The following is a 27,525-nucleotide window of genomic DNA, read 5'->3' on the forward strand; positions in this document are numbered from 1 at the left end:
AAATGTTATTTCCATGTTTCTTTTATTTTTATTGTTTTCACCAAAGTGTTGCTTGAAATGGATAGTAAACAATTTTACATGCCAAATTTGCAAAAGGAGGGAAGAGATACCAGTTGACAATCTGAATAAATGTTTTCTAATTATAAATAATTCTGCAATAGTTTTGTCTAATTCTTTGTGTAATACGGTAGAAAAAAAACCCTACACCTTTTGCAGTGTTTCCAGTTAGTTGTGAATAAGTAAATTTAATGAGTGCTAATGATACTGCTGATCTGTTGTAAGAACCATTAACACAGATCTCAACGTTGCTGAAATTATATTTCCTTTAAAAAAAAAAACACCTTAAATGCAGTGCAGCATTTTCATCTGTTATACAAAATGGGAGAGATTGAGCTATTGATATATTGTGAAGATTTCCCACATCATCCATGTGGCAGGGCAAATATTTTGGAAAGAGGCGATACATTGGACTTGCCTTAAAAATAGTGACACATGATGAAGTGATCAATTTTATTTTATTTTATTTTATTTTTCATATTTGTACCGCCCTACTCCCGAAGGACTCAGGGCGGTGAACAGCCATAATAAATACAAATACATATAGAAGTTAAAAACTATTAAGAAACAGATTAAGTAATTTAGGCATTAAATTGATAGATTCAGCAGCAGGGCTAATGGCTCAAACGCTTATTGATATATTTATTAAATCTGTTCGCCGCCCCTCTCACCACAAGATGAGACTAGGCGGCTTTAACCATGATAAAAATTAGAAAATACAAAAAACGCGCCTAATAAAAACCAAACACTACGAAAATACCAATTACAATTGATAGACGCCTGTGAGGTCGCTGGCCATTGATTTCTAGTTGGTAGGCAGTCTTGGCCAAGGTGGAAGGTGCTGCTCTCCGGACATGTCCATACCAGCAGAGCAGGCCTTCTCTATAATTGGTGCCACACCAAAATGTTGTCCAATGATGTCGTTTGTGATGTGGTCAAGAAGGGAGATGGCCGATATCCAACGGAGCCTTCGCATTTCCGTGGCACGGAGAGAGCTTTCGGTCCCTGTTGTTGCTGCCCAGCATTCGGTGCCATACAGTGCAACCGGGCGGATGGTTGTCCTTTAAAACTTTTAAGATTTAAGACGGGTTGGCATTCGTCTGTCACATACCACACCGGTGAGTTCTTGCCAATGCACCCAGGCTGCATTCACCCTTGCTTGCACTTTGCCATTGATGTCGCCATTGCCTAGGGAGGTGGGATCCCAGATACTGAAAAATGCCCACCTTCTTTTAGATTTTCTTCATTGATTTGAAGCTTTCCAAGGGGTGGTGACCGTCTCTTTAAGTATTATTCTATTGTTTGCAGGAATTTGGAGGGTTGGTCTTAAATCAAAAGCCCCTTTATTAAGGGATAAAGGGCAGATAAGTAAAATTATCTGCCACAATGTCCTGCCTGTCAATGACTACTTCAGCTTCAAGTTCAACCACAACAATACACGAGCAAACAATAGATACAAACTCAAGGTAAACCGCACCAAACTCAATCGCAGAAAAATACGATGTCAGCAAGAGAATGGTCAATGCCTAGAATGCACTACCTGACTCTGTGGTTTCTTCCCCAAACCCCCAAAACTTTAACCTTAGACTATCTACTGTCGACCTCACCCCATTCCTAAGAGGTCTGTAAGGGGCATGCATAAGCGCACCAGTGTGTCTACTATCCAGGGGTGAAATCCAGCAGGTTCTAGAGAACCAGTAGTGGAAATTTTGAGTAGTTGGGAGAACCGGCAAATACCACCTCTGGCTGGCCCCCGAGTGGGGTGGGAATGGGGGTTTTGCAATATCCTACCCCTGCCACGCTCACCGAACCGGTAGGGAAAAATTTTGAATTTCACCCCTGCTACCATCCCTGTCCCAATATTCCTTTTTACTCTTACTCTTTTCATGTATTCAAATTATGTTTATATTTTTAGTTGTTATCTTATATATGCTTGACAAAATAAATAAATGTTTTGGGAGGGTTGCTGCAGGGAAGGCTGCTTTAAATATATTCTTTCTATCTATCCATGCATCCATCCATACCTCCCATCCATTCTATCCATCCATTCATCTATATCTATCTATCTTTATCTATCTATCCCTTCCTCCCATCCATTCTATCTATCTACCTATCATCTATCAATCGATCATCTACCTCTATTGTCTATTTATATGTCCATCCATCTATCATCTATCTATCTTTATCTGTCTATCCTTCCTTCCCTCCCTCCCATCCATTCTACCTATCTATCTACCTATCATCTATCATCCATCTATTGATCATCTATCTACCTCTATCATCTATTTATGTCCATCCATCTATCTATCATCTATCTTCTCTCTCTCATCTATTTATCTATCTATCTATCTATCTATCATCTATCTATCTTTATCTGTCTATCCTTCCTTCCCTCCCTCCCATCCATTCTACCTATCTATCTACCTATCATCTATCATCCATCTATTGATCATCTATCTACCTCTATCATCTATTTATGTCCATCCATCTATCTATCATCTATCTTCTCTCTCTCATCTATCTATCTATCTATCTATCTATCTATCTATCTATCTATCTATCTATCTATCTATCTATCTATCTATCATTATATAGAAATATAATATAATATATATATATATATCCATCCCAAAAAAAAAAACCCAACCCAGGATCTCCTGCAGAGCCTTTTCCCCGTTGGCAAAATCAGACTTGGGAGTCCTTTGGCTGGGGAAAGGGAGCACGTGGGGGGGGGGGCGTGGCCGGGAAGTGACGACAGCGCCGGAGCGCACGTGCGGCCCGTGTTGTGATGGCCTCACAAAAGCGCCGGCATGGCGACCCCTCCCCCTCATTGTGGGGAGGGGGAGGAGGAGGAGTTGGGGGGCGGCCAGTCAGCCGGTGGGCGGGGCGGGGGAGCCCCCTTTCCTTTTTTTCCCTCGGCGCTTCCTTAACGCATCGCCCCGGGATGTCGCCGAGGAGGCAGCGGCAGCAGCAGCGGCGGCGGTTGCCATGGAGAGAGAAGGCGGCTTAAGCGCTTCCGGGGCGCCGCCCGCCTCCGACCCGGAAGTGCCTCCTCCCTGCAGGGTTGCCAGCGGGAAGATGGCGGCGGAGGAGCCTCAACAACAGCCGGAGCCCGTCGGAGGGGACACGGACGGTAAGGGAAACGGGGGGGGGTCTGCGTCGGGTGGGTGGGGGCGCGTTGGGGGTCGGGAACTGGGGCGAAGGCCCCTCCCGGCTGGGAGGCCGCGTTAGTCTTGAGGGGGGGAGAAGCAGGGTTCCTCTTCCGGAGCCCCCCCCTTCCCCTCAGCAGGAGGTCTTCCTCCTCCTCCTCCCTCCCTCCCCCCCCCGCCCGTTCAGCTCGGTCTCCTTGGCAACGGCGCCCTCGGCTAGGGAGGGGCTTCGGTCTCCTTGGAAACGGCCCACCCTTCCCCCCCCCCTCCCACCCCACCCCGTCCCCGCGCGCCTCAGCCCGTCGCCATGGAAACGCCCCGCCCGGGCACACCTGGCGAGGAAGGAAGGGGCTCCTATCTGCCCCCCCCCTCCCCCCGCTGGGGATGATGGGCGCTGAGGAAGGCCGTGGTGGTGATGGAGGCGTCGGCTTCCCGGTTGCAGCCTGGTGGTGGTACTGATGTTGTTCCCTAGTTGGGTCAGGAGACGTCTGCAAGGAAGGAAACACACACACACACACACACACCAAAGCTCAGAGAGCCCCCAAGGCCACCCTAGTTTCCTTCCTCCTCCTCCTCCTCCACTCCCTGATGGTGTTCCCTAGTCTGGTAATGAAATGTCTGCATGGAAAGAAGCGAGCTCTCAGAGCCCCAAAGACACACACACACACCAGTAAACCCCTGAGGTATAAATATTCTCTTCCACCCACTTTATATACAAGTGGGTGAATAGAGAGAGCAAAGCCCCACTCCCACCCAGCACTGATGATGTTCCCTAGTTGGGTCATGAGACGTCTGCAAGGAAACCACCCAGCTCAGAGAGCACCCAGGCCGCCACTGTAGTCTCCTTCCTCCTCCTCCTCCACTCCCTGATTGTGTTACCTAGTTGGTAATGAAACATCTGCATGAAAACACGCAAGTTCAGAGAGCCCCATAGTCTTCCTCCTCCTCCCCAAGGCCTTCATAGTCTTCCTCCTCCTCCTCCTCCTCCTCCTCCTCCTCCTCCTCCTCCTCCTCCTCCTCCTCCTCCTCTTGTTACCTAATCTGGTAAAGAAATGTCTGCATGAAAACAAGCAAGCTCAGAGAGCCCCATAGTCTTCCTCCTCCTCCCCAAGGCCTTCATAGTCTTCTTCCTCCTCCTCCTCCTCCTCCTCCTCATCATCATCATCATGTTACCTAGCCTGGTAATGAAATGTCTGCATGAAAACAAGCAAGCTCAGAGAGCCCCAAGGATCCCTCAATCCAACCCTGAGCTACAAATACTCTCTTTTATCAGTACTCGTATTTATACATTTCAGAAAGGCTAACAGGTGATGTGATCATACATATTCATAGGAAAACAAGCCTGTTCAGAAGGAGTCCTCATTTCAACCCTGAGCTGCAAATATTCTCCTTTATGGGCCTAAGCTTGGCTCGTGGGCAATGCATCTGGTTTTAAGTTGGTTCCCCCAGCTTGGCCCTTTCCTTATGGAATGAGTCTACAGAATAAGACTTGTGGAAGGGACCTTGGAGGTCTTCTAGTCCAACCCCCTGCTCGAGCAGGAGACCTTATAATATACCATTTTGGACAAATGGCTGTCCAATCTCTTCTCAAAAACCTCCAGTGCATCCACAACTCCAGGAATCTGGGGACGTGTACAACTTGCTTGAAAATCTGCCTTTATCCGCCTTTACACTATTTGCTCAAGTTGGCTCCATCTAACCTCGGTTTGTTCCTTTTGAGGCTGGGCATTATTCTCCCTTGCTGTTGGTCCCCAAATATTAGGGGCATAAAACTTAGCCCCGTTGTTCGATTTTGCTCCCTTGAAATAACTTGCAAACTAAATGTTCCTTTTCTTCTTCTGATTCTAACCCTCCCTAAAACGTGTGGCGCTCATTTGCTGTCCGATATATTGCGTGAATCAGACTTACGTGGAAACTGCACTTGTTTTAACAGGTTCTGCGTTTGGGGCACCGCTTGATGATATGATCTGCTTTTTAAATTTTGAATGTGTTAAATGAATGAAAGGAGTGTGTTTCGTGGACCGTGTGTTTTGAGCTTAAGTCTCAGGGTTGAAAAACACGGCTGTGGGTTAATAACAGTCAGGTTTATTTTAGGTTCTAGGCACTCTGATTAAATCAGGATTTGTTTTATTTGCTCAGGTATAGCATGTTACCTGAATAGAGCCAGAGGATTAGCATGTTGTGTGAAAACGCCCAGAAATATATTTTCCTTTTTATCCTCCTCATCTGTTTTTTCTTCATATTCCTCACACTTCAAATTATATTTTTCCCTCCCGACTCTGCTTTGTTAAAGCATTTTTCAAAACTGTAATCTTTTCATTCAAAGTGTGTATAAGTGATCACTTTTGTCTCTGAATTGTTGGGCTGCAAGCAACATAAGGTTACCTTATCAGACAATCTCTATGTTATAGATTGCAATTTGTGTAGAACAGGGGTCAGCAACCTGGGGCTCTGGAGCCGCATGTGGCTCTTTCACCCCTCTGCTGCGGCTCCCTGTCACTCAAAATATGCGTCACACCCTCCATTGTGCGACACCCGCCGGCACACGATTTATTGAGCTTTTCAACCCCCGGTAGGCCAACCATGGATAAATCCAAGAAAAGTAAAGTTTCAGGAGAAAACAGAACGTTTAATACAACTACATATGCTAGTTTTGTGGCTCGCTCAAGAAATAGTCAGGCACAGGAAGGGTTTTTGTGGCTCCTGGTGTTTTCTTTTCTGTGGGAAACGGGTTCAAATGCTCTTTGAGTGTTTAAGGTTGCAGACCCCTGGTGTAGAATAATAGGAGTAAGTTTGGGGGAGTGGAGTGGAACTGAAGTTGTGTTTGTAACATCCTGGCCAAAAACTGGCAGGCTAGTCCATTTCTGTCTTTACTATAAATGCACGCTTAAACTGAGCTTAAATTCCCCATGTTTTCAATATTTATAAAAAGCATTCTGTGGAAACCTTGAGTCAAAGATCAATAACTGTGCTAGGTGGAAAATTGTGGCTTGAAATATAAGAGGAATAAATGGTAAAATAATACAAAATAATAGAGTTGGAATCTACGGACCTAAAAAGTCTTTTAAGGCAGCCTCCTGCTGAAGCAGGAGACCCTATAACTATAATATATAGTGAAATGGATGGAATGAAAATAGGCAACAATATAATAGATCTGAATGACGATGATTTAAGTCTTGTGTGGAGTTGATAAATACATGTTAGCAAAGCAGGCGTTGATATAATTACAAATGAAAGTGTTGATATATAAACAGATGAATTGATGTCACTGATTAGGGACGCTGGGAAAAATTGTACAACATTCTGAATGATTGTGATCCAGGGAAAATTATTAAGCAAAACCGGTGGGAAGAAATGAATAGGTTGGCTCTTCAATGCATCTATGGATAAATGTATAAGAAACTTGTGGTCTGAGAAAAGCGCTGATTGCGATGTGAACGTGTTTCCTTTGGTGTGCAGATCAGTGTTGCCTTATTGGCTGATTTTGCAGGAAACGTTAAGATTGTGAAACGGAAGAAGAAATGTGGAACTGAAAGTTAAGGTAACGAAGAGCCAAGGTAGTTAATGTCTGAAGGGAAAAACAGAGCGAACAATGGCACGTTCTACATAAGTGGCAAAAAGCCAGAAGAAATAAATGAATTTGGGTGCCTTGGACATTTTATGAAAGCGAAATAGAGAAATTTTCAAAGATTGTTTGCTGTCTAGAATTAGTGGTGACTATACCAATTGAATGAATGAAAATGAATGAATGAATGATGCAAAAGCTGAGAGAGAAAATTAGTGGTTATTACTGTTTATTAAGAGGATTAATGCAGGATTAATCCCAACCATAGCAACTTTTAAAATGCGTGGACTTAAAGACATGCTGGCTGGGGAATTCTGGGAGTTGAAGTCCACACATCTTAAAGTCACCAGGTTGGGAAAACCTGTCTTTAGTGTTTGTTGAAGGATGAAAAGGTATCGTGTGTGTTTTTTTGCTGACTTCCTTTCCAGAAATCAGAGTTGATATATATCAGGAGAAACATCCAGAGCAAGATGAATAGCCTTGGTAGTACAAGGGTTTAAAGCACCCTGTTATTAAGCTGCTTAAGACCAGCTGCCTGCAATTACTGCAGGGTTCGAATCTCGCCAAGGCTCAAGGTTGACTCAGCCTTCCATCCTTTCTAAGGTAGGTGAAATGAGGACCCAGTTTGTGGGGGCAATAAGCTGACTTTGTATAAATATACAAAAGGATGAAGGCTATTGCTGAGCACATTGTAAGCCGCCCTGAGTCTTCGGAGAAGGGCGGCATATAAATCAAATTAAAAAAAAAAAAAAAAAGAATACAAGGAAAGCACTTAGAAAAACTTGCATTAAAATAAAAAAAAGGGGTCGGGAGTTGAGGGATATCAAATATTTGTGGGTGGAATAAAAGCAAGTGGCTAGTGGTTTGGCCATTTAGAGAGAATACGGGTTGAATTGTGAAACAAATATGTAAGTGGTTGTGTGAATGTACTGCAAGGAGGGAGTGCCTGAGATGCCCAGAAGGAGAGAGCCGATAAAGCAATTTATGCAGTGCGGGGAAGACTGCAATATTTGGTAAGGGCAGAAGGGATGCTGCTAATTTAAGTTTGATCCTCTCTTTCCTTTATCTCAGACTTTCAATTCCTCTTCTTTACTAGTACGTACAGGTTTTTCCTGTGCTTTGCATAAAGTTACTTAGCCCCAGAGTGTGATGAGTATGTATTCGATTAAAGTTTTATGTATCAGCTGCCTGGGCTGGCAGCTGCTGCCTGATAATTTGCCAATTTAGTTGTTAAAAAGTAAAATCTGCCATGAGTTGGGCTCAAATCTGGATGACCTCATGTTGTTTTCTTGGCAATAGGATAGAAGTGGTCTTCCATTAGATTTTCTCTCTCTCTCTCTCTCTCTTTCTCTCTCTCATTTAAGGACTAATCTGAGCCCCGACAAGGTCAGACAGTCCCATCTGTGTTGTGTTTTTAAGTGATCTAATCAATGGAAATTAAGTAATTTTCTGCAAATGTCCGTGTTAGGGGAACCTCTCTGCCTGCTCTTGAACTGGCTTTAATAGAAAGGAGCACAGGAACTCCGTGTTACGTGGCCGGCCGGCTGTTTTCGTTCCAGTTTGTCTGGAACGAATCTGATTTCCTCCAGAATGAATTATTAGAAAGTTGGAGCTAATCATCTGGAAGGCTCTGTTGATAAGTAAAAATTACAGGCAGTCCTCCACTTGTGACCACAATGGAGCCCAACATTTCTGTTGTCGAGCGAGAGGTTTGGGAAGCGAGTTTTGCTCCATTTTATGGCCTTTCTTGCCTCCGTTGTTAAGTGAGTCACTGCAGTTATATAAGTTAGTAACCCAGCTGTTAAGTGAATCTGGCTTCCCCGTTGAATTGGCCTGTCAGAAGGTTGCAAAAGGAGAACGCATTTCCCCGGGACGCTGCGACCGTCATAAATAGGAGACAGTTGTTAAGCAGCTGAATTTTGATCACCTGACTCTGCAAAGATGGTAACTGTGGGAAAAAAAACGGTCATAAGCCTCTTTTTTTTTCAGTGCCGTTGTAACTTTGAACAGTCACTAAACAAATTGTTGCAAGTCAAGGACTGCCTGTATTTTTGCTTTCTAATCGGTTCCGTCGATTAGCAGTGGAACCGGACAGATGAGAAGCGAAACGTCTTCAAGGAAAAAAAAACCTTTTGCCTTTTGAAAAAAGGGGAGATATTTTCATTCACTTATTTATTTATTCCCCCCCCCCCCCATTTTCTCTGTCCTACTTTGCTCAGGAATAGCTAGCGCCTCCCCCTTCTTAATTGAGGCCTTGCACGTTCCTCCTGTCCTTGGAGAATTATTATAATAATTATTATTTTCAAAAAGAAGCCTCTTTAACTGATGAATCTGGATCGAGCGTCCTCGGGCCCAAGGTTTTGGTGGCAAGGCCACTCGGCTGTGAACCTGCAGCTCAGTCCGGCTCGCAGGAGGGGAAAAAGAGATGCAGTCGTGTCTCATCTGCTTCACTGCAGTAGCATCCCAGCAGTCGCAACACGGAATGGCCCCAGATCAGGTTTCATGGTTTTCTGCAGCCTTGGCAGCTGCTGCGGGCGTGTAAACGGTGCCAGGGGGGAAAAGCCTTAAGAACAGATGCCTGGCTGGCTTGCAAAGCAAGATCCTCCAGCAAGCAGGTTGGGAGTGGCAGGCTTTGGGCTTCGAGGGCAGCGGAGTCCGGGGTTCCCGATGGAGCCCACCCTGATGCCAGACCCCGAAAGGGGGGCCGCGAGGAGGGCTTTTTACCCGAGGCAGTGCCTCCTCTTTGCCACTTGCGCATCGCTAGGAGCCCAGTGTCGCGGAGGGGGCTGCACCCTCAGGAGCTGTAGGAAAGGTGGGATGGATATTTTGCATATAATTGCTTTTTTTTTTTTTTTTTTTTAAATCTCTTCGAGTTTGGGGGAAGCCAGATTCGGCCCTGGAAAGCTGATCTGTGTTCTTTGAAATAATGGCCTATTAAAAAAATTGCTAATTTTTGGAAGCTGTAATAGTGCCTCGGATGTAAAGCCTGAGACGAAAATGAAAGTCCAGCATCCTGTTTTTACACAATTCCCATTAAGGGAGCATTTTGATTTCTTCTTTTGCAAAATCAATCAATCAATAATATATTGCCTTTTGACATTTTTGCTGTGAGTTTCTTAATTTTTTTTTTTTTTTTTTTTTTTGGACAACTCAATTTTAGCTCAGGCAGACCTGTTAAACCCCCTGGCCTCGCTTGCCTCTTGGATATTGGCATGGCAAGCCAGCAGCACATCTGGAAAGGGCCAAGATTTAGAGAGAGCTTCTGGAATGACATCTGTTTATTTTCTCTCTCTCCCCCTCTTAACCTCAGCGCAGGGGGGAGGATGGTAAATCATCAGAATCATCCGGAGTTTGTTTCTCAAGTTGTTTTCGTTCTCTTCAATTTCAGGAGTGAATTGCTTGGCCTACGATGAAGCCATAATGGCCCAACAGGACCGCATTCAGCAGGAGGTGAGCTACTGGGTCTTTGGCTTCAGAGCCCTGGGGGGGACATCCCCCCTAAAAAAAAAATTATACGTTATTTGTAGACATGCTTCAAGCTAAAGTTGAGAGATTCCTCCGCCTTGTGTTCCTTGAACCTCTCTTGAGGTCCTGCATAATTTCCTAAGATTATCCCCACCGTCACCCTGAACCACTCAAGAGATACAGGTAGTCCTTGACTTAGGACCAATCACTCAGCAACGGTTCAAAGTTGCAACAGACCCAGAAGAGCCTTGGTAGTACACTGGTCTAAAGCACCCTGTTATTAAGACCAGCTGCCTGCAATTACTGCAGGGTTCGAATCTCGCCAGGCTCAAGGTTGACTCAGCCTTCCATCCTTTCTAAGGTAGGTAAATTGAGGACCCAGTTGTGGGGGCAATAAGCTGACTTTGTATAAATATACAAAAGGATGAAAGCTATTGCTTAACGCATTGTAAGCCGCCCTGAGTCTCCAGAGAAATAAATCAAATTAAAAAAAAAAAAAAAGATAATCACGGCCCAATTCTGAAGTTACGATTCCCCCCCCTTCCCCTCCCAAATTTACAGCTGTTTGCTGTGTGTACATCTGTTTTTTGGCAACAATGCTGAACGATGGATTCATTTAACAAGCACGGTCGTCGCTTAACCATGGTGACCCACTTAACGACCGCTGCAAAATTCTCAGCAATTACAGACTGGATAAATTTAACGGAGGAGAAGATATTGAATATTGAAGGATATGGTTTGGTCTACGGCTGGCATGCTTATTTAGTCTATGACAAGAAAGTAGATAAGGCTTTTAAAAGTCATATATTAAGAAATTCTCTATTGCAGGTCTGGAAAAAGTACAAATATAAATTAAGTGATAAGTTACCAATATGGACAGTACCCAGACACGCGATAGAGAATATAAACTTAGAGCAAAAGCAAGATAAGATTACATATAAGGAACTTCTTTATGAGGAAGGAGTCAGATTACAATTAAAACCAATGGAGCAATTAAGAGAAGAAGGAATTATTAGGACATGGTTTCAGTATGGACAGCTGCAGGCCAGATGGAGAGAAGATCAAAAAATTGGTATTTTGCAGCAGGATGAGAATTTGATAAAGCAAACAAGAGATAAAGGTCAAATGGGTATAAAAAGGTTGTATAACGCACTAGTGGAAATAGATTCAGAAACAGAGTTAGTCAAGGACTGTATGATAAAATGGGCACAAAACGTAGGTGAACCAATAATGATGGAAACATGGGAAAAGATATGGGTCAGAAATGTAAGATTTACACAAGCACAAAATCTAAGGGAGAATTTTTATAAAATGTTTTATAGATGGCATTTAGACCCCAAAAAACTAGCCTGTATGTGTCCAAATTTACAACCTAAGTGTTGGCGATGTGAGTGTAAAGATGCTACATATTTTCATATATGGTGGACATGTAAAAAAATTAAGGCTTTTTGGATAAAAATATGGTGGATTATTCAAAACATTTTAAAGAAAAAAATTAAATTTACACCACAGTTCTTTTTGTTGGGAATAGTCATGGATTGTACTGTAATAGAGACTAAGTTGGTTTTGAACTTAATAACCTGGTGGCACAGTACTGGAAGAAGGAAGATCCACCCACCACTGAGGAATGGACATTAAAAGTTGTGCATTTGGCAGAAATGGCGAAAATTTCATCATATCTTAAAGACCATTCAAATGAAAGATATATATCGGAACGGAGAAGATGGATCGATTACATACAGAAGAAGTATCCGAATAAGAAGATTCATATAGCATATGAATGAAGTAACTTTGAGTAGTTTATGTTTGTTTTTTGAATTACAAGGAGTTAAGGATCTAGGGAGAATATGAAATGAAACAATTTGTTAGCATATTCTAGCTTTTGATTTGGGAATGCTATACCCTGTGCTTGTTCTGGGAAGTCTAGGGAGGGGGCTGGGGGGGAAGGAGGGAAAGGGGGGGGTGGGAAAGGGGAGGGAGGGGTTGAGGGGGGGAAGGGTGGGGGGTGGGGTGAAAATGTTTGTACTTTCTATAAAACTTTTCAATAATAATAAAAAAAAAACCGACTGCTGCAAAACCAACCAACCAACCAAGTTGAGAACAGCCTTTATGGTGCGTTTCTCAATCTATGACGATCAGCAATGTGTCTGGATGATCTCTTGTTTGCAATGTCTGTGGCATTTGGGGGTGGAATAGCTCGTCGCAGATGGACAGAGGCTGGTACTGTTTCCGTTGCCGCACTGGGTGGCTGGGGGTTGATTCCGTCTGTTTCTTTCAAGATTGCTGTCCAGAACCCTTTAGTCTCAGAAAGGATGGACCTGACCGTCCTGTATAAGGAGTATGCCGACGATGACCATATATACCAGCAGAAGATCAAGGTGAGAGTCACCCAGCGGTGAGATCCAGCAGGTTCTGAAGAACCGGTAGTGGAAATTTTGAGTAGTTGGGAGAACCGGCAAATACCACCTCTGGCTGGCCCCAGAGTGGGGAGGGAGTGGGGATTTTGCAGTATCCTTCCCCTGCCATGCCCACCAAGCCACACCACGCCCACAGAACCGGTAGTAAAAAAAATTTGAATTCCACCACTGGAATCACCTGTAGCTGACTCTATGCAGGGCGTGATGAAGTAGTCGGAGCATCTGGTGCCAGAGAAAAATCTCAAGTTTGGTTGGTTGTTTAACTAGAGGAGAGGGAGTGGATCCGGGGTGGGGGTGGGGGAGTGTGTCTCTCCAAATATAAAAGTCTTAAAGTAGCTAAGTTCGGAGGGACCCCTGAGATAGACCTGAGCTCAAAGAAGAAGAATAGAATAGAATAGAATAGAATAGAATAGAATAGAATAGAATAGAATAGAATAATAGAATAGAATAGAATAGAATAGAAATAGAAATAATAGAAATAGAAAAGAATAGAATAGAAATAATAGAAATAGAAATAGAAATAGAATAGAATAGAATTAGAATAGACTAGACTAGACTAGACTAGACTAGACTAGACTAGACTAGACTAGACTAGACTAGACTAGACTAGACTAGACTAGACTAGACTAGAATAGAATAGAATAGAATAGAATAGAATAGAATAGAAATAGAAATAATAGAAATAGAAATAATAGAAATAGAAATAGAAAAGAATAGAATAGAAATAATAGGAATAGAATAGAATAGAATTAGAATAGACTAGACTAGACTAGAATAGAATAGAATAGACTAGAATAGAATAGAATAGAATAGAATAGAATAGAATAGAAATAGAAATAATAGAAATAGAAATAATAGAAATAGAAATAGAAAAGAATAGAATAGAAATAATAGAAATAGAAATAGAAATAGAAATAGAAAAGAATAGAATAGAAATAATAGAAATAGAAATAGAATAGAATAGAATTAGAATAGAATAGACTAGACTAGAATAGAATAGAATAGAATAGAAATAGAAATAATAGAAATAGAAATAATAGAAATAGAAATAGAAAAGAATAGAATAGAAATAATAGAAATAGAATAGAATTAGAATAGAATAGAATAGAATAGAATAGAATAGAATAGAATAGAATAGAATAGAATAAAATTATGTTAAAATAGAATTATAATAGGGAACGACTAGCACAGAGGTCAGCAACCTGCAGCTCTGGAGCCGCATGTGGCTCTTTCACCCCTCTGCTGCGGCTCACTGTCACTCAAAATAGGCGTCACAACCACCAACGTGCAACACCCCCGGTAGGCCAACCATGGATAAATCCAAGAAAAGAAAAGTTTCAGAAGAAAACAGAACATTTAATTCAACTACATATGCTAGTTTTGTGGCCACTTAAGAAATAGTCAGGCACGGGAAGGGTTTTTGTGGCTCCCGGTGTTTTCTTTTCTGTGGGAAATGGGTGCAAATGGCTTTTTTGAGTGTTTCAGGTTGCAAACCCCTGCACTAGCACATATGTGTAAGGGGAACCTTTACCTTTTTATAATAGAATAGAACAGAATAATGAATAGACCAGAACAAAAAAGAACAGAATAGAATATAGAGAATATAGAATTAGAATTATTAGAATTGGAATGGAATGGAATGTTGGAAGGAGCCTTGGAGGTCTTCTAGTCCAACCCCCTGCTTAGGCAGGAAACCCTAGAGATGCTGAGGTCCTTCTCCACTCTTCTTCCGGCCCAGGATCTGCTGAAGAAGTATTCATACATTCGCAAAACGAGGCCGGATGGGAACTGCTTCTACCGAGCGTTTGGCTTTTCCCACCTGGAGGCTCTACTGGAGGACGGCAAGGAGCTGCAGCGGTAGGCTTAGGAATCCCCAGACGGGGAAGATGGGAAGGGGAATCCCAGAGCACCCGAGACCAGTGGATTTTTAAGGCACCAGCCCAGTGCAGAAATTCACACTTTTTTGGGTGGGGGGGTTTTGTTTCAGCTTCAAAGAAATGGCAGCGAAAAGCAAAGATGTGCTTGTTTCCCAGGGCTTCACGGAATTCACCATTGAGGATTTCCATAATACGGTAAGGCCTGGTGGTCCTGCATCCCGAAGGCCACCGCCATCCAGGCTGGCTTGGGGGTGATGGGAGTCGTGGTCTAAAACCCAGTGGGGGGAGGGGGGCGGTCTCCAAACTTGGCAACTTTGAAGACTTTATGAACCTCATCTCCGTCGTGATCGCAATTCAGGCGCTCGGCCACCGGTTCGTATTTATGACGGCCGCGGCGTCCCGGGGCACCCGTGGATCCCTCTTTTTGCGACCTTCCAAGGAGCAAAGTCTCAATGGGCAAAAGGAAGATCCACTGGGTCACTAACATAACTGTTTCGCTTAACAACTGTGGCGAGAAAGGTCGTTAAATGGGGCAAAGCTCACCGAACCAACCGTCCCACCTTAGCAACAGAAATTCGGGGGCTCCATTGTGGGCGTAAAATGAGGACTACCTGTATAGAATAGAATTCTTTATTGGCCAAATGTGATTGGACACACAAGGAATTAGTCTTTGGTGCATATAGGATGTTCGGAGGGTATATAAAAAGGATTTTTTTGGGGGGGGGGGATTTGGGAATGGACAGATGAGAGGCAGGAAGGAGAAAGTCTGGGAATTGGGGGGGGGGAATGTTCCTTCGTTGTGCTCCCCTCAAATTTCTCCTTTGAATCCCTGCAGTTCATGGACCTGATAGAGCAAGTGGAGAAACAAACCACGGTCGGGGAGCTGTTGAACTCCTTCAACGACCAGAGCACCTCAGATTACCTTGTCGTCTACTTAAGGCTGCTGACGTCCGGCTACTTGCAACGAGAGAACAAGTTTTTCGAGCACTTCATCGAGGGAGGACGGAGCATAAAGGAGTTTTGCCAGCAGGTCAGGGATGGGGGTGCCGGCGGGGGGTGGGGGCTCGAAAAGGAAATGAGTAATTTAGGGCTGGAGGGGGGAGAGCGGGAAGGCACGAGCCGTGGCCAGCCCCCCTTAGCAGTTTGAGACCCTTAGGCTGCTCTTCCGATTTAATCTGCAGCCTTTGTTGTGAATGGAGTTTCTAGTCCTCATGATAAAGAGAGGAAGGAAGAGCCGTGTTTGCTCACGGACTTCGAACAGCCTTGGAGGGAGTAATGATTTCAAACGAGGTCAAACTGAAACACTGGCTATTGGTTGGCCTCGAAAAAGATTTTCTCAGCTTTGGCGGCTTTAAGGTAGGTGGACGTCAACTCCCAGAGTTGATGTCAACTCCGGGAATTGACATCAACTCCGGGAATTGACATCTACCCACCTTAAAGCCGCCAAAGCTGAGAAACACTGGCCTTAGGGGTAAGGATATGGCTGTGATGATCATAAACTGTGATTATTGGCTGGAATTTCACAATTGCAATGACACCATTTAGCAAGCATTCAGGACAGGGGGGAATGTTGGATCCAACAACGGGGTACCCCTCCTCCTCCTCGGACTGCACCAACACGGAAAAGTTGGGGAGAATGGTCCTTGCGTGGGGAAGGCCTGGCCCAAGTAGCCAGTAGCCAAAGACTCCCAAAACTTCAGGGCTTCCGCTGCCATCAGCTCCCCAACTCAAAAGGCCCTTGGGAGAGCATCGTGCAAATAAACCCAGAACCCCCCAGAGTGGGGATGATGGGGGGGGGACCACGTTTAATCGTGGATGATGGGTCCAAGGTCAGGACTCTTCCTTCCACTTTGGTCCGAGAACCAGGCAGGATTCCGTGCGGCTCGGAGGGTAAAATGGGAAGCTGGTATTCCGAGGCCTCCACAGATCCAGCAAAGCTTTTGTGTTTGGTTTATAAAACTCAGTAGGCCACCCATCTTACCTCAACGGGCCTGCATTTCTAGTCCTCTTGAAGGCAAAAGAGCTCGGTCGCAGGCCTGGGTGGGCTCGGTGTGACTCGGTTGCAGGCCTGGTGCCCCTCTGCTTGGTGACTCAAACCAGCCTCTGTTCCACCCCATCCCACCCACCCACCCGCCCCGGCCCTTCTCCCTCCCTCTCTCGGTCTTTTCCAGGAGGTGGAACCTATGTGCAAAGAGAGCGACCACATCCACATCATCGCCCTGGCTCAGGCCCTCAACGTCTCCATCCTGGTGGAGTACATGGATCGGGGCGAGGGCGGCACTACCAACCCCCACGTCTTCCCCGAAGGCTCGGAGCCCAAAGTGTATCTACTCTACAGACCGGGACACTACGACATCCTGTATAAATAAGAGGGGGGGTGGGGTAGGAGCGAGGCAGGTGGCTGGTCAGCCAGCCCCCCCACCCTTCCCCCCTTCCTCTCTCTTTCTCCCCTTCCCCCTTGCTGAAACCCCCCCCCACCCCCCCAATATCCCGGCGTTCCCCATCTCGCCCATGTTTTCCTTCCACCACCACCCCAATCGCCGGGCAGCCTCGTCTGTGCTTGTAAATGGTGATCGTTCCCGCTGCCCATCTCGCTCACTTGGTTTGTTTATTATTATATATTTTTCCCTGCTTTTGTTGTTACACTCTTCTGTGTTTTATTAAAGGGGAGGCCGGTGAGACAACCTGGTTTTTTTTTGGGCTTCTCTCTTAAGTGTTTCTGGGATAGGAAGCCCCCTCTGCCCCTGCCGATGACGGAGGGCACAGGCCAGGGGTGAAATGCTCCTGGCTCAGACCAGTTCGGGCGAACCGGTAGCGATGGTGTTGCCCACCCGCCCGGTCGTCGTTACTTCCTGGTTTTAACCAGGAAGTAACCAGTTTTTTACCCTCTGCACATGTGCAGAAAGGTTTGTGCATGCGCGGGGCGTGTGCACTTCCGAAGCGGTTCGGAAGGTAAGTAGATTTCACCCCTGGCACAGGCCCCTTAGGGCACACACCGGCAATCATTTTGAAAAAACTTTGTCCTCGACAGGCTGCACGCAGTAAGATGCTAGTCCTCAAGCTTGGGAGGAAATAACTTTTAGCAGGGAAATGTGCGGGGCAAGACTCTGGATGGGGACCGGCCGGTTACCCCTTTCGTAGACATCAGTCTTTCTTGGATCCCCAATTCCTCATCAGTACGTTCCTGAATTTAATTCAGATTTTTAAATCGAGCCTTTACTAGTGATTTAAATCATGATTTCAATCAACTTGATTTAAATCAAATCCACCCTCCTCAGAGATTAGGGCCGCTGTTTCACGTCTTCTCCTGGGTAGAGACACCTGCAGCTGGGAGGGCGGGGTGTTGCATGAAGTCCCCGGGGCCATCCCTTGGCCGCTGGCCGGCGGCCTCTAGCAACCCACTGCCCCGTTTTTGCCCCGGTGCCAAAGTGAGCAGAGAAGGCTCCGCTTCAAGTCTTTTGTCCCGATTTCTTGTCCCGGTTTTCTTATTTTTCCTCTGGTTTGGTTTTTTTTTAGCCACTTTAGCAGAAAATTGCCAGGCGCAACAAATCGTCTGCCGAAAGGAGGCGTTTTAAAACTCTCAGTAGCTTAAATATAAGTCAGGATAAACCAGGAGGTGTGGATCAAGTAGGTAGGCGCAGAGGTGTGGTATTCACTTACCTTCCCTGCCAGTTCGCATATGTGAGCTTATGCGCGGCCTTCCACCCGTGTGCTGTCCTCGCCACCTCCACGCATGCGTGCGGCCTTCCATGCATGCACTGTGCTTGCGCGCATGGCTAGCACACATGCACGCAGCTAAAAAATGTGCCTAAGGATGGCATAATGCCGGGGCGTGTAGGTGGGCCCACCTTTGATTTCCGCTACCGGTTCGGGCGAACCGATCCGAACCGGCTGAATACCAGCTCTGGGTAGGCGGATGTAATTCTGTCTGAGTGTCTGTGTGTGTGTGTGTGTGTGTGTGTGTGTTTCACATGAAATTTGAGTCCCGCTTCTACTCACCTACCCCTTATCCCATCCACCAGGCTTCACCATGCCACAACTGGATCATCTTTGCAATTTTTATTCTGGAATTGCGGACGATGGCGCCTGGGGGAAGAAGGGTGGGTGTTTTCTTCGAGCTTTCCCCCTTGGAAAAGATCCAGCGTCTCCTCCGGCAGAGGAAGCAGCTGGATTCTCAGGAAGCCACTTCAGAGCTTTGAGGACGGAGTTTCCTCACAGGGATCTGCTGGGAAGGAGGATTTAGGGGTAAGAGTTGCTGTCTATTTTCCGACAAAGCACTGCCCCCCATGTGAGCCCCGGTTGCCCAAAACCACCGTGTGGCACCTTCTGAAAGGGAGGCGGGCAAGGTGGGAACACTTCCTGTCTTCAGCGAAAGACCATGTGCGAAGAAGAGTCCGTTTTCAGAGTGAAGTGGGCAGCGTAGACATAAATGAACTTAAAAGTCGGGCGTTAAACTTTACCTGCGTTTGCATAGGGCAGAGAGAATTATGGCCAACTGTTGATTGTTCTCCTCCTCCTCCTCTTAAAATTTGTTGTTTCCTGACTTCGCTGAGATGATTCTAGGCCTGTTACTTACTTTCAGGGGTGGGCTTCAAAAACTTTTAGCAAGGGGTTCTCTGCCCAGTTGCTGGGTGGGAGTGCCCATGGTGGGCGTGGCCTAGTCAACTTCCCCGGGCTCCAGAGGCTTCCGGGAGTGCGAAAATGGCCTCCCCAGGCTCCGGAGGCCCTCTGGAGGCTGCAAACGGGCCTATTTTCGGCCTTCCCGAGCTTCTGGTAGGCCTGTTTTTCGCCTTCCCCGAGCCTCTGCGCACACCCTGCACTTACCTGCATCCAAAACGGGCGGTGTGGGGACTCCTGGGAGGGGTGGGGCAGGGTGGGAGGGGCCAGCCAGGAGTGGGAACTGCACAAAATCTTAGCTAGAGGTTCTTCCGAACCCCTGCGAACTCCCAGCAGCCCACCCCTGCTTACTTTACCCAAATGTGGGAATGTTATGCCCTTTATAAGCCATATTCTGATTCATTCATTCCTGCTCTTTGCCCCTCCCTGTTACTTGCCGTTTTTTTAATCCTTCTAACGCACGTTGGAGAGCCTGGCTTTGTTGTTCAGTGGTGTGTAAGACGAAAGCACCATGGGAAAAATTCCATGGCGTTCATCTGGGAGGCGAGGAGAGTCCAACCCAGAAAGGCGAAAATACTGTGCATCTTTCATAAAAAAACAGAAGATGCCAGAAGGGTGACCGAAAACTCCTGGGAGTTTTATTCTGCTCCTGCAGAATTTCTCTCGTCATTGGTTGTGCATAAAAAGGAGAAAAGACGTACAGGTCTTTTGTAGGACTTTCTACGGTCTTGACCATACCATGTGGGGTCTAGAATGTCTATTGCTAAGCAAGGCGGTCGTTAAACGAGTCGTGTCCGATTTTACAAACTTTTTTGGTGGGGAGGCATGTTAAGGAAATCGCTGCAGCCTTTAAGAGTCGTGCGGTTATTAAGCGAATCTGACTTTGCTTGTCATTGGGGCACAAAAAAGGGGGGGAATCACAATGACCCCGGGATGGGGCAACCGTCATAAATACGAAGCAATTGCCGAGCGTCCCGAGTTTTGATCGCGAGAACCTTGAGATGCTGCAACCGTTGTAAAGACACGCATCCAAATCAAGCATCCAAATTTTGATCCCGTCACCGTGAGGATGCTGCGATGGTCATAAGTGCGAGGACCAAGGGTAAGTCCCTTTTTTTACAGTCTCGTAGCTTCGGCCACTAAACGAATTAAGGCCGAGGGCTCCCCGTGCAGGCCAGAAGGAGATTCCCTTCGTGGGGGCCTTCTGGATCTCTTCCCAACTCGGACCAGAGGAAACGCAAGTTTTAGTGAGCTAAGTAACGGCGAGGGCCATATTGCAAACATGCGTTTCCCATAACTGCACTTTTGCACACCATGCTGGGAAATGCTTACCGCCTTCGGAGCATGGGAAGTGGGGGGTCAGGCTGGAAATGAGAGGAGGGAGAAAGGTGGTTCCCAAAAATGCCATTGATTGTCCTTTCTCAACCCAGGCAACTTTAAGACGTGTGGGACTTCCAACTCCCAGCCAGCATGGCTGGCTGGGGAATTCTGGGAGTTGAAGTCCACGCGTCTTAAAGTTACCCGGGTTGGAAAACACTGATCTACACAGAGGCCCCAAGCAGTGACTCACCGATAGGAAAAAACTTGGGCAGCTTCTCCTTATAAATTTCATCGTCCTTTTCCAGGAAAACACAGATGATAAGCCGCTCGACCTAGCCAAGATACAACCACGGTTAGCAGGAGAAGGAAGTTTGCGGGGTGGGGTGGCGGATGGCATTTTCGAAATGTGGAGGCCTTCACGCATTGCTTGCAACTGGCACCAATTCAAAGTTTAAAGATACCATCTCAAATTAAGCGTTCGGGTTAGACTTACAACTTTTTTCCTTCGGCGTCGGGGTAGCAATTTTTTAAAAAAAATAATTTCTCAAGAGTTCTGTCTGGTCCATCCCTCCTCGCCCTCTTCCAAGCGATTTCTAACACAGGTAAGTCGTGTTTTTAAATGTTGGCTTTAACTTTTGTCACTAACCCGATGGTTATATAAGTGGAGGAATTATTTCTATTTATCTAAAGCACTACTCCAAACTTTGCAATAGGGATTGCCTGAGTTTATATGATCTCTTTAAAAGAATTTCCACCCCATCCTACAGGACACAAGGTCCTGCAAAGACCAGGTGTTGGCTGAGAAGCTAATACTGTGTGTTGAGTCGGAAAAGAGACACCGGGCAGAGCCAAAGAGATCCCCCCGTACCTTGTCCTTGTTGTTTTCTAGCCAATTGTGTAATGTGTCGAGAACAACCTCTGCAGCAGCGTCATTGGGGTAGCCTGTTGGAGAACGTGGGAAGTTGCTGAATATCTGGGTAGTTAACCCTGCCTAGCTTTCTCTTTCCTGCCTTGGTACTTACCAAAGACCCCAGTGGAAATGCAGGGAAAGGCCTGTAGGCAGAGAGAGAGAGAGATTAAGAAAGGAGGTTAAGGATGGGGCTTCGCTCGGATACAAAAGGTTCCCAGGTTTTGCCTAAAACTTTTCTGTCTCTCGTACAAAGATGAGAAAAGGGGTAAATCCTTTTTCTTTCTTCCTTTTTCTTTTTTCGCATCTTGGGAAGCATCAACTTCCAAAGGGGATGATGTTGGATAAAATGCATCTTGTGTGCAGGAGGGGACAATAAATGGGTAACGTACCTAGAAATCCTTCAAGTTGAAAATCGCGGCGACGTTGAATTGGATCTCGATCGGCTGAAAAATGTAAATTCTTCCGTCCTTTCCTCATAATCTCCGCCCCACCCCCACCCCCCCAGTGTTTTGGATGGTGTTTTCCTCAGGGTCTCCTCCTCGAGTGGGGTTGGACTAGAAGACCTCCAAGGGTCCCTTCCAACTCTCTTATTTTGTAAATGTGTTGGACTACAGTATCCGGAGCTGGCTGGGTCTCATAGGTCATAAATCGGTGCCTCTGAAGTACAGTTTTCTCAAACCTTTGCTAAAAAAAAACGTGGCTCTTCTCTCATCCGTCAACGGAAGTTCAAATTAGAGATTGACAGAGTTGGAAGGGACCTTGGAGGTCATCTAGTCCAACCCCCTGCCCAAGCAGGAGACCCTGCACCATTTCTGATGAGATGGCAGTCCAGTCTCTTCTCGAAAGCCTCCAGGGATGAAGCTCCCACAACTTCCGAAGGCAACGTCTGTTCCATGGGTTGATGGTTCTCACTGTCAGAAAAGTTCCTTAGAAATGGATGAATTAGATCCGTGTTTTGCTACTTTTAAGAGGTGTGGACTTCAACTCCCAGAAGCCCCTACCGGCTGGGGAATTCTGGGAGTTTGAAGTCCACCCCTCTTCATTGTAGCCAAGATTGAGAAACGTTGATCTCATTCGTCCATTTCTAAGTAGTGTTCAATGAGACAGGCAGCCTCATGACTTCCACGTATTAGGGACTCCGGCTTCCATCGTCTCCAGCTCGAGGGACGAGCGGTGTTGGCGAGTGCTGCGGAAGAGAGATGGAGGGGGGACCACAAGGTGATCCCTCCTTAGGCTTCCAGGCCCTGCTTACTCACCACTGTTTGCAGCTTGTTGTCCAGGGCAAGTTTCAAGCTGTTCTTGTAGCAGTCGCCGAGTTCGGTCTGCTGCGAGGAACTGGGCTCTCCCTGGGCGATGGGCCCCACGGTGTGAATCACAACTGGAAGGCAAAAGTGGGGTGTTGCTAGAAGCAGCCCCCAAAAACCCTCCTCCCTAACTTGCTCGGAGATCTGGGTGAAAGAAGCACAGACTTCCAGAAAGCTGGCTGTCTCCTCCCCCCCCCCCACTTCGTGGAGCTGAGCCAAACTGACTTTGCGATATGCTTGAAATACTTTTACAAATTAGCAAATGAGACCTTTAAAATAATTTGCTCCACATCCTGTGGGGGTGTTTTCCCCCTTCCCTACTCCACCACCATCTATCCTGCTTTAATGGAGCCGTTCTTGGACCCTTTCCATTCGGCATGCACTTAGCTACCCACTTATCCAAGCGGCAATATATATATATATATATATAATTTTAATGTCCCCTCTTGTGAAAATGAAGTTTACACACAAAATCCAGCCTCGCAATGATTGTCGTTCCCTTTTGGCTCCTTTTGGCACGGCGAGATAGAAACCTCAACGAGGAACTGATCGTTAGGAACTTGGCTCGTCCCCGGCCGTCCTTTTCCCAAGTTTTCTTTTTCTTTTTTTCAAGGGTTTCTGGAAACTCCCTTTCCTGATTCGAAGCTGCAATCCCTTTCTCTCTCTAGTTTGAGCCTCCAAGGACCAAAATAAAAAGCCCAAAGAACGTTCCTTTGGATTAAATAGATGGTTGTTGTTTTTTTTAAAAGCAAAGCTTTCTCTCCATCTGTTATAAATGGTTTGAAACCTGGCAGTGTCGGCATCGGTCATTCGTGCATCATGCATCTAGTACATGGGAAGGAAGAGTTCTCGTTTTCCCCTTTCAGGGACCTAATTCTTGGTGCAAGATGCTTAAGGAAGTATCTGCAAATATATGTATTATATATATGATAGAATTAGGTAGGTAGGTAGGTAGGTAGGGTAGATGATAGGTAGGTAGGTAGATAGGTAGGTAGGTAGGTAGGTAGGTAGATAGATAGATAGATAGATAGATAGATAGATAGATAGATAGATGATAGATAGATAGATAATGGTAGGTAGATATATCGATGAGAGATGAGAGAGATGGTAGGTAGAAAAGATAAGAGATAGATAGATAGATAGATAGATAGATAGATAGATAGATAGATGATAGATGATAGATAGATAGAGTAGGTAGGTAGGTAGGTAGATATATAAATGATAGAGATGGTAGGTAGATAGATGATAGATGGATGATAGAGATGGTAGGTAGGTAGGTAGGTAGATATATAGATGAGAGATGAGAGAGATGGTAGGTAGGTAGAAAAGATAGATAAGAGATAGATAGATAGGTAGATAGGTGATAGAGGTGGTAGGTAAGTAGATAGGTAGGTAGATATATAGATAGAGATGGTAGGTAGGTAGATGATAGAGATTGTAGGTAGGTGATAGATAGATAGATAGATAGATAGATAGATAGATAGATAGATAGATAGATAGATAATGGTAGGTAGATATATAGATGAGATGGTAGGTAGGTAGAAAAGATAAGAGATAGATAGATAGATAGATAGATAGATAGATAGATAGATGATAGAGAAGGTAGGTAGGTAGATATATAAATGATAGAGATGGTAGGTAGATAGATGATAGATGGATGATAGAGATGGTAGGTAGGTAGATATATAGATGAGAGATGAGAGAGATGGTAGGTAGGTAGAAAAGATACATAAGAGATAGGTTGATAGGTGATAGAGGTGGTAGGTAAGTAGATAGGTAGGTAGATGATAGAGATTGTAGGTAGGTGATAGATAGATAGATAGATAGATAGATAGATAGATAGATAGATAGATAGATAGGTAGATATATAAATGATAGAGATGGTAGGTAGATATATAGATGGATGATAGAGATGGTAGGTAGGTAGATATATAGATGATAGATAAGAGAGATGGTAGGTAAGTACATGATAATGATAGAGATGGTAAGTAAGTAGATAGAAGATGATAGATAGATAGATAGATAGATAGATAGATAGATAGATAGATAGATAAGAGATACCATTTCCCCCAAAATAAGACCTCCCCTGATAATAAACCCAATTAGGCTTTTGAGTGCATGGCAATACAGCCACGCAACGCTTATTTCAGGGTTCAAAAAAAATATAGGACAGGGTCTTATTTTCGGGGAAACACAGTAGATAGATGATAGATTAGCTAGATAGACGGACCTCTTTTATTGGCATATTCCTCTCCTTCGGGGACCCCAGAGTAGCCCAGCGAAGAGCACAGGCGAAGGGGGCTTTGCAAATGGCGAAGGAGGTTAAGAAGGCAAGATGGGGGTGGGAGAGAGACCAAGCACCCCCAAAATCTTGACTGCCTTCCTGTTGCCTCCTAAGAAGTTGCTGCTCAGGCTCAGGGTGCGAAGGCTGGCTGGGGTCACCAGGGGGTGCTATTGAGCTAAGCAATCCCTTTCCTGGGAGGTAGGAAAGCAGCAGGGCCTCTGCCCATGTCCTGCCTATGATGGGACTGGGTGGCCTTTGCTGTGGGGGAGCTGGGCTGATGCCAATGGGGTAGGGGGGGGGCTGATCAGGCAAGGGGCCAGGGTCGGCCCCCTCCAGGTGTCTGACCTCTCTGTTCAGTTGCTCCCCGGTGTTTGCACGCTGATGTGGCTGCCCATCTCCCGAGCCAGGGGTGGCAGAATGGGGGGCGGGAATAGAGCTCTTGCCCAGGCTGGGCAGGAGAAGAACGGAGAGCCACAGCTAAAGGCACCCTTGTCCCACCTGAGAGGGGGACGTCTTAAGAAGTGTCCTCGATTTATTTTCGGTTTGGGAGGAAAAAATGGAGTGCTGGTGCTGGAGAAGGTTCCTGCAAATTCCTGGGACATTAAACCCCTGGAGTGATTGACAGCAGATTTGTCACTGGAAGGCCCAAAAAATAAAATAAAATAAATCACAAAACGATGTCTAACTTACTTTGGCCATGTTGCGTGGGGGAAACTCCCAGGAGAAAGCCGGGAAGAGTTAGCGGTAAAAGAAAACCAGACCGCCAACTTTTCCTGAAGCTTTTGGGTGGGTGGGTGGGTGGGGGAAGGTAAGCAGAGCCAGCCACTGGGAATTGCCAGGGATCCTGCCAAGAATTGCCAAGAGCTCCTAGCCGGTTTGTCAAACCCTGGTGGTGCCATAACAAACGCACGGAAAACGCGCTAACGCTCCAAGCCATAAAAAACCTAATTTATAAACTCTTTTGAAGCTTTCAACTTGCGTATATTGTGACAAGACCCAGGCAAGTGTGTAAATCAAACCGTTTGTGATGGATAAAATAGATTTAAAAAAAAAAAAAAAAAGCCCAACTGCTGAATTCGGCCGAACCGTCAATGAACCAACGAGGGGTTGAATTCCCACAGAAGCAGCAACTTTTGATAAAGAGAGTGGTGAGCTTAGGTTTGCTTGCAAAACAAACAAACAAACCCCATGCTCAAAAGTTTGTGCCTGTAGCTCTTTTGTGATGTGGGGAGGGAGGGAAACGGGGGACAGTGGGGGGGGGGCTTTGGTCGTTCTGTATTGGAAAAATTAAGACCTTTGGGGCAGCGGCCAAACACAAGAAGCCTTCAGAATGACACCTGCGGGCTGAGTCTGCCCATGTTCTTTCAAAGCAACGGTGTTTTTTAAAGAGCGGGGGGAAAAAAAATACCCAAATCTGCCTTGTTAGCCGGTTATTTGCAAGCAAATCGATTTAATCTCATAGATTGCGGTGGCTGCTGCAAGGGAAGATTCAGGGGAGGGGAGAAGAAAGGAAAACCCCCCTTCACTCTTCTGGTCGAAAGAGACAGGAGGAAAAAGAAAAGAAAAAGAAATTAGCAGCCGTAACCATCATGGGGGCCGGGCATGCAGGCAGGGTGGCGTGAAATTCAATTACAAGGCAGGGAGGTGGGCAAGGAAGCCGACGGGGAGCAGGTTGAGAGAGAGAGAGAGAGAGAGAGATAAAATCCAGCAAGGAGTTAAAAAATGAAAATGCTTCTCAAAAACAAGTTTTAAAGTTTAAAGTTCCCAGCACATATTCAACACCCCCACCCCCCAAAAAGCTGGCAATGTTAAAATTGGATGACTGGGCTCCAAAGTGCATTTTTCTGCCCATCAGCTGGGCAAAGGGGGGGGGGGCTGAAGTCCTCCCCCCACCCTCTAAAAGCCTCTGCATGTGTGTTTTTAACCGGTTGTGTGAATTGAGCTGCCGTGGTTTCCAAAGATGGCTTAGCATGCTGGGTCTGTCTATTGGGGTTTATTTGATGAATCAAATCACGCCTTACAATATGGGGATGTTAACAAGTCTGATTCCCGCACCCACTTCTGAGCTCTTTGGGGTGACAGGCCAGCCCCCATCACTGGGTTGCTCAAGCCTTTTTCTGGCTCTCTGTATGTGTGTGTGTGTGTCACCTAACACAATCTCCCTCTCCCCCAAGGTCCCAAAAGCCTGGCCTACGATTAAAACTAACCAATCTTAACCTGGGATTACACCTGCCAGCCTTCCTGAGGCCCACTGAAGCCAGGTGGATAACAAGTGGGTGTTTCCTGCAAGCAGGTATAAAAAGAGTGGATGGAAAAGCAAAAAAGGAAGGAAGGAAAGGGAGGGAGGGAAGGGGAGGGGAAAGAAGGAAGGAAAAGAAATGAAAGGAATGAAGGGAGGAAGGAAGGAAAATAGAAACGAAAGAAGAAAAAGGAGGGAAGGAAGGAAAATAAATGAACAAAGGAAGGGAGGAAGGAAAATAAAAGGAATGAAAAGAAAAAGGGAAGGAAGAAAAATAAATGAAAGGAATGGAGGGAGGGAGGGAGGAAGGAAAATAAAAGG

The 27,525-nt window shown here is 45.6% G+C and overlaps 2 protein-coding genes across 4 annotated transcripts in view; one reads left to right on the forward strand and one right to left on the reverse strand.

Moving 5' to 3' along the window:
- The first annotated feature begins 3,089 nt into the window (after window positions 1–3,089).
- OTUB1 (OTU deubiquitinase, ubiquitin aldehyde binding 1) lies at window positions 3,090–17,214 on the forward strand. The gene is made up of 7 exons (XM_070950374.1): window positions 3,090–3,190; window positions 10,160–10,221; window positions 12,516–12,614; window positions 14,392–14,510; window positions 14,641–14,725; window positions 15,366–15,560; window positions 16,702–17,214. Exons 1-7 carry the CDS (start codon window positions 3,136–3,138, stop codon window positions 16,897–16,899), a joined length of 813 nt encoding a protein of 270 aa, XP_070806475.1. The 5' UTR covers window positions 3,090–3,135; the 3' UTR covers window positions 16,900–17,214.
- A 1,360-nt stretch (window positions 17,215–18,574) lies between these two features.
- MACROD1 (mono-ADP ribosylhydrolase 1) overlaps window positions 18,575–27,525 on the reverse strand; it is a 251,221-nt gene continuing 242,270 nt past the window's right edge. For 2 of the 3 annotated variants that reach the window (XM_070950325.1, XM_070950323.1), the window contains 5 exons: window positions 22,634–22,755; window positions 21,490–21,520; window positions 21,336–21,409; window positions 20,718–20,799; window positions 18,575–18,752 (listed from right to left, as the gene is read on the reverse strand). In XM_070950325.1, coding sequence (XP_070806426.1) covers window positions 18,718–18,752; window positions 20,718–20,799; window positions 21,336–21,409; window positions 21,490–21,520; window positions 22,634–22,755 — 344 coding nt within the window. In that variant the 3' untranslated portion in view covers window positions 18,575–18,717. Of the gene's footprint in view, window positions 18,753–20,479; window positions 20,512–20,717; window positions 20,800–21,335; window positions 21,410–21,489; window positions 21,521–22,633; window positions 22,756–27,525 lie in introns of all 3 variants that reach the window. The other variant, XM_070950324.1, reaches the window with a different exon arrangement.

This window comes from Pituophis catenifer, unplaced genomic scaffold, assembly GCF_029215685.1.
Source record: "Pituophis catenifer annectens isolate HBS135680 unplaced genomic scaffold, rPitCat1.0.hap2 SCAF_10, whole genome shotgun sequence".
In the NCBI taxonomy this organism is placed as follows: domain Eukaryota; kingdom Metazoa; phylum Chordata; class Lepidosauria; order Squamata; family Colubridae; genus Pituophis; species Pituophis catenifer.